The following is a 7,536-nucleotide window of genomic DNA, read 5'->3' on the forward strand; positions in this document are numbered from 1 at the left end:
TATGTGTGTGTGTGTGTGTGTGTGTGTCTGTATATATATGTGTATGTGTGTATATATATATATATATATATATATAAAAAATAGAAACTGAAAAAGCAAATGTATCATAAAAGATATTGATGATTCACAAAAAATGTTTTAGGCGATTAGGATTCTCAATAATTCAAAAGGAGGAAAACCAGTAAGAAAGAATACAAAATGAACATGGAGAATATGTTAATAATGATTAAAATAAAGCAAACATGATTAGAGAATTGTTTTATGAACATCTTACAGGAGATGAACCTGGTTTAGAACCTTTTGATTATGATCCAATGTCTCTAGACAATCCTATAACATCAGGAGGTTAAACTCTGCGGTCTCAAAACTAAAAAATGCCAAGGCGTGTGGACTGGATGATTTACAAACTCCTTAAATTTGCTGGTGAAATATTTTATGTAGTTTAGGTTATTTCCGGTCAAATTTATTTCCATACATTATTCACATATATTTTTCAAGCGCCTTGAGACGGTTTCGATCGTGGAAGGCGCTATATAAATATAAAACCAAAAACCATTATTTTTGTTTAGATGTGTTAATGTCTTCATGTTAATTGTCAAGTGTTACGGTATTCGCATGTTTTTGATGTTCCTTTCAGTCGTGTTTGTATTTTTAAACAGAGTTTATTTCTAGGTTACCTTCTTCTTACAATCGTATTGTTTCTGAAAATAGTAACATTGATATCTTTTTTAACAATTTTAAACATTTCTGATCTTTCATGTTAAAAAGTATTTAGGTTTAAGCTGCCCTTGTAAATGTGTTTTATTTCTTGATTCTTTGTTCTTGGTGGGGTTGCTGTTAGTTAAGAATGTACTTTTGATTGTCTTAACTGTTTTTCAGTATTTTTAGAGTTTTATGTACTTCCTGAATTGAACTGGTTTTGTTTTGTTTATTGATTTTTTTAATGTGTTTTTTAATATAATTGTTCGAATAGGGCTATGACTGTTAACTGTTTTTAATGAGATTTGTATATATTAATAACTTAAAATTCTAATTAATTGATTTAATTAATCAATTTATGCTGATTGAAATTTTAATATTAATTGTAAATAATAAATAATTAAATTTATTTGTAATTTGAAATTTTTCTTAAATGTTAATTGCTGGTTTTATATTTCTGTATTTTTACTTCACTGATTTTATGTAAGCTCTTCATTTCAATCTGGAATTATATTTTGAGCCTTTTTATACCTGAATAAATAAATAAAAATAATGTCCATCCTGCAAGTGGCGATTTTCGCTGTTGGTTTGGAAATAAATTAAAAAAAAAAAAAAAACTTCACTTAAATTGCATGTCCTACACTATAGTCCCTCCACTTAGTTGCATTGCACCACATGTCGGATGGTTCTCTCTTTTTTTCATTTTTTTCATCCCCCTTTTTTTTTTTCGTTTAGCTGAACTGCCCGATTTTTACAGTTTTAATGTTCTTAATAATACGATAATCTTGTACAGTATGAGTTTTTAAATACAGCATCTATATATTTACATATTTATTGTTATGTTACTTTGGAAGTAAGGAATCTTAACTTTTGTTACAGTAATTTAGTTCACTTTTAGTTGCACCTAAGACCTGCCTGCACCCTAAGATGACTGTCTTTGTGTTTGTTTATGTTTTCATTTTTGGCAATAAAAGATTATCTGATAAGGGCCTAGCTATATAGGCCTAGAGTTCTTTTTACAATTTTTGCACTCAAATTCTTTTGAAATAGCTGGGAAAAAATGTGAATGTTGCTTTCGAATTGTTTTAGTTTGTACACACTAACACGTGGCACATATTTCAGCCATTGTTATTTTATATAAACTTCAAGTATTTTCCTCCAAAAGACGTGGTTGATCTATCTCCTACATGAAATAATGTCAGATACCAATACCGACACCTTATTTTTCATTTCAGATACCTTTAGACTTGCCTAAAAAAAAAAAATCTGTTCTTCAGTTATAATCAGCTAGGGCCTTGATGTACAGTAAGCCTTGATGTTAGTTTGATCCTAGATCCAAAAAAACACCTGTAGGCCTCATGTTCACTTTCACGCTGCTGCCAATTTTCTTCTTTTATAACTTTTGCAGCTTCAGCAATTAAAGGTAAAATTTCAGGGGATACCCCTAAATATATACATTTCCTACATAGCATCGAATTGATGCAATGCCGATTGAATACAAAAATAATAATGATAATAGATGGATTTATAGCGCAGATAAACAAGGTCTCTATGAGCTCGGGACTAGATGTTGCACTTTTTAATAACTTTCTCCTCCCCTGAGCATCACTTCATGTCCACAGCAGCCTAACACTGAAGGATGCAAATTTGTGCTTTACTTTTGGTCATAGTTACACTGTGCTCTGATTTGTCCATTTACAGTACACTACAATATGTTTTTAGTGTTTAAACCTCACTTAAACTGAACAACAAATTCTTATTTTTTGTCTTTTTTTTTCTTGGTGTTTAACCCTTACCAAAAGTGGACAATTCTTGGTATTCGGAGTTCGTTGTATGTTTATGCAAGTACGATGTACATTTATGTTTCTGGTTTGTGTTTTGTCTATTTGTGTAAGTCATTTGTGTGAACGTTGTACGTATACGTTGTATATTTTTGTGAGTTTGTTGTCTATTTCTCTGAGTAGGTTGTATGTTTGTGCAAGTACATTGTCTATTTCTGTGAGTACGTTGTACATTTCAAATTGTATTTTTGGCCAGGATTTCCTTCATATGTTTCAACATAACAAACATTAAAATCACTTTATATCTGATTATGAATATTTGCAAAAATTGTGTTGGAACCCAAATATATAAAATATTATGGTTTATGGTTATGAACTCCTCAATTTAAAAAATATATATAATTCATATTTATACAAAAAGGCAGAATGGAGAACTAAGTCCTGACATTCTCCTCTGACTGATAATGGGAATGTTAATGGAATGGGAAAGAAAGCAGATTGAGAAATTGGTAATTGGAAATTGGCCTAAAGCTAGGCCAAAAAACCCCACAAATATATCCAGATAAATCAGTTGTAAATAGTAGGCTAAAAACATCACGTGCTGCATGTAATTGATTAGAAACAGAAGAGAAAATATGATAATATATATATGAAAACCAACAAAGGTAAAAATTGTTTAATAAATATATTTTTAATGCACAATTTATCTTGCAATCAAAGTTGAGATAAAATCCTTAACAATACTATTAAAGGTGCAGGTAACAATAAATCTATATTTTGCCTTACCATCCAGTTCCAGAAGATAGCTTCATTTTCCTTCCATTTCAAGTATGAATCCAGCTTGGAATTTGTGTTTTCTAAAATAATCTGCACCTACAAATTGAAAAAAAATATCATTCTGATACTTTTTCTTTTAAAGTTGTACTGTCCCTTCTAACACAAAAAATGAAGGTTTACAAAATTAAACTTTGAATTGGCCATTTTGCTGCATTTGATCCAAAAATCGTTTCGTTAATTAACAGATAAATTAGTTCGAAAAATTCTCATGACTGTTGTATCGCGACGGTTGGAAGAAAGTTAATTTAAATTCAGTTTGCTTCACTAATTATACATATAATGAGATATCTGGGGTTGTTATGGAGATATCTGAAGAGGTTTGTTGACAAGATGTTTACACTCTTCCTGATCGCGAGTGAGCTAGCCGTGATAGAGAACCAATGGATTATTCGGTACTTTTATTACAGTAGGCTCACGTTTTATTAGCCACATTTTGTAGTAGAATTGAATATAGGCATATTGGTTGTCCTAAAAATAAATTGCCTCGTATCTAGGCCTACTGCCAGATGTCTAGTCTTAGGCTAAGACCTAGGTCTATACCTAAGTGGGAAAGCTGGCTTCGGTCTGGCTTGGTCATACATTAAATTATGAGGCCCAGTCTTCTATGCATCATCTATTTTTGTTTAATTTGAGACAACATCTTTTGAGAGAATATTTTGTATTCTATTTGAGGAAAGTTAGTCTATGCCCTACCTGTATTAATAAAAAATGTGTAGTGTACACTACATATGATTCTAGCCCTAAATCGATTAAATTTAATAGCTCAGTGTCTGGAGATAAAGATAATACTGCTCAGTTATATACAAATACTGTACATTATTATGATGGTTGATGTATTTGCAGTATGTATTCAAGTTGTTTGATGTCACTTTCCCTTTTCTCTTGTAATTTTTAGGATGAGTGACTAGGCCTATATTAAAGAATTTTGGTCTGGGTTCTAATGCACTATAAGCTGGTATTCAACTTCATGGTATTATGTCAACCCAACACACACCAGTCTGTTGTAGCTAGGACTATGGTGAAAATTGCATTTTAAAACTTCAGGTAGGTCTGACACAAGACTGTCAAATCATTGAAAATTATCATAAACAAGACCTTAATAACAAAATTATTTTAATATATATTTATTTATTTGACTCATTGGCCTAAATGAGTGGAGAGGGAAGTGTCCTGATGCAGTCTAGGCTGATCCCTGGGCTGAACACAACAACAGCATGGATGGCCCTCTCTTATGGCCATGGCCAAGTCCGGTCTTATTTTGTAAACTCACCTATCAAGCAGTGGCGTATCCAAGGGGGTGGGGAGTGGACGCCCCCCCACAAAAAGCTTGCGCCCCCCCCCCAGTCGCTCCCTCATTTGAAACTTTGAAGCAAAAAAAATTAGTGTTAATGCTTTCTCAACTTCCCTTTATTGAAAATAAACATGAATGAGTTCGTGGACAAGTTTGCTTCATTTTACAAAAATATTATGTATAAACATATTATGTATTTATTCGTCCTTCATTTCACAGCAACTAATAATAATAATAATAATATTAATAATAATAATGATAACTAGATTTGAACTCTTCACTAAAGAGGAGTTTGTTGATCCGCCGTACTTTGACCCTTATAAAGCGCGTGCGGTGCTGATTAAAAAGTTTTATAATATGCTAAAATGTTCTGTACAACTAGTGTTTTAAAAAAGAATAATTTTCAGCATTTTAAAAGATTTACGCATGCGTACACGTACGGCTTGACGCCCGTGAGCACGGTAGTGGGACAAAGAGTGACTCCTGACATAAATACAGTGTCAGGACCACAAAATATGCAACAAAACATGATTTCCAGCTTCAGTACGTTCTGTGTGCGTGGAAATGAACGTATGGCGCGTAAATACGGAAAGTTTTGAAATGCAGAAAATGACCCGAAACGTTTAAACTATCTGAATAGTGATATTGAGAATTTTGAAATTTTAACATACGCACACGTCACGATGTGTGCGTGTACAGTAATGGCACACGAAAAATTAAATATTGTCATGTTTTTAAAACCGTCTGTTAGTTATTAATGCCACAGGAATTTTCCCTTCGTAAAAAACCTAAACTAAAGTCTGATAGAGTCGAAATACAGTCTGCCGCCCTCATGTGTTCTATTTTTTACATCTTTTAAGAATGAGAGATAAGAATGCTCTAAAAATTCATTCTTTTTGACCATGCTGACGTGATCAAAATGAAAAATAAAGGGACACGTCCGAAAGAGATTTGATTTAGCTGTAACATACTCACAGGTGGGAGACAATCAATCAAGATAAGCGAGATACGTTCAAACGAGTATAAAAAGTAATAACGTCATTAAAATAAAAATTCAGTTTTTTCTTAATTCAAATGGTAATATGATGACGTCATAATGTCCGATCAGCCATAATGATCCATAAAATCATATCTACAGCTCATGTGCTTTCAGAATATGTAATAAAAATTAGGGGCACCTTTCTTCTTAAGGTGCTATAACTGATTAAAAATAGGCATGATTTCTAAGTGTATATTAATTTTGACGCACGCGTACGCGCACGTTATAACATGTGCACAGAAAATTAAGATACATGACTTCTTCAACGTTGACCCGAAGTTTATGCCTACTTAATATGTCGCTCGTGAAGCGGATCACCAATGATGATGATGATGATGATCTCTGACAATAAAAAGAGGTTAAAAGGCAAGAACATAAAGATTCATCAGCAGAATGATATAAATTGTAAGTGATGCAAAGGAGAGTCAGCAGCAGATTTGTTTTGAAGAAACCGCACTGATATTTTGAAATACAAACAGAGGTCTGCTCCTAAATTTGGGACGAAATGATTCCTTCTAATTTTGCAAAATGGAGAAATGATAGAGACCGGACAATAATTAAGAAAGGACGTTTGGAAAGTGCCTTTATAGATAGGATGAACAATAGCGTGTTTCCATATAGAGGGAATAATGCAGAAATCCAGGGAGCAGGTAAAAAGTTTCAAAAGAAAAACAGCATAATGAGGAACAATGACCTTCACACAAAAACTGCTGAGACCATCAGGACCAGGGGCTTTGAAATTAGACAGTTTAGATGAGGCTTTAAAGCCCCATTCCCGGCAAAATTTCACTAAAAATGACTTTTTTTAGAAAATATGCATTTGCATTACTCCAATTATTATAAATCATGGAAAAATATTGGCATGAATTTTAGTTTTAAGCAAAAGAATAAAAAAAAAAAGAGAAATACAGACTATTTCTCATAAAATCTTACCATTTTCTCGACGAATTCATCGTTACTAGGCAAATTCAGAGGTTGTACATCGCATCCACTGAAATACTCTCACTTTTATGTATACTTTATACAGTCAATAGAGTGCGCCCTCTCTAGTGAGATTACTTTTTGTATTTCGCATCTCGCACAATGTGGTCGTTCGGTTAGGCTGAGATATGTTTGTTTAAGTGTCAAAATCTCAGTCAGAATCAGTTTTTTAACAAATTTGAAATAATTCCTATGAAATATTATATTTCACAGGTGTCAATACTAGCAACGGAAAATATCATGTCGGCCGTTTTTATGTGTGATAACAGAACCTAAAATCGAGGTAAGGCTAGGCCTAGCCAGCAGTGTTGGATAGGCTAATTTTTTCGGCGCCTACGATATTTCTTCTCACGACCTATCGCAAAATCACGATGAAAAATTCATCCGCATTTATTTTTTGTGTGGAACACAAAAAATCAAATTTCAGTCTTATTTTAAATTTTTTTCATTCTTAGGAATGTCTAAATTCAGTTAAACTAGCAATTCCGTATTATATTTATAAATCTTTATAACATTATACAAAAATTAGATTTTTCTTAAAAATTGAAATTTTGCCGGGAATGGGGCTTTAAGAATATCCTCAATGGATATGGCAGGGCAAGACTAGGAGATGTATGGCGAATTACTCAAACACTGGGAGGAGAATTGTACATTAAAACTGGATATACGAAATATTTAATTTCTTTAGGAGTTTGAATCGATGGGCTTGCCTTGACTGAAGATACTATAAAGAAACTTAAAGCCCCATTCCCGGCAAAATTTCAATCTTTAAGAAAAATCTAATTTTTGTATAATGTTATAAAGATTTATAAATATAATACGGAATTGCTAGTTTAACTGAATTTAGACATTCCTAAGAATGAAAAAAATGTAAAATAAGACTGAAATTTGATTTTTTTGTGTTCCAC

At 32.5% G+C, this 7,536-nt stretch overlaps 1 protein-coding gene across 1 annotated transcript in view; it reads right to left on the reverse strand.

Moving 5' to 3' along the window:
• Nucleotides 1-7,536, reverse strand: part of LOC117124650 (tubulin epsilon and delta complex protein 1-like) — a 49,339-nt gene that overhangs the window by 33,892 nt on the left and 7,911 nt on the right. Inside the window, exon 3 of the mRNA XM_033270954.1 lies at nt 3,267-3,353. Coding sequence (XP_033126845.1) covers nt 3,267-3,353 — 87 coding nt within the window. The remainder of the gene's footprint in view (nt 1-3,266; nt 3,354-7,536) is intronic.

The sequence above is a fragment of the Anneissia japonica genome, unplaced genomic scaffold, assembly GCF_011630105.1.
Source record: "Anneissia japonica isolate Jap-2015-1 unplaced genomic scaffold, ASM1163010v1 scaffold2055_len368625_cov186, whole genome shotgun sequence".
Taxonomy (NCBI): Eukaryota; Metazoa; Echinodermata; class Crinoidea; order Comatulida; family Comatulidae; genus Anneissia; species Anneissia japonica.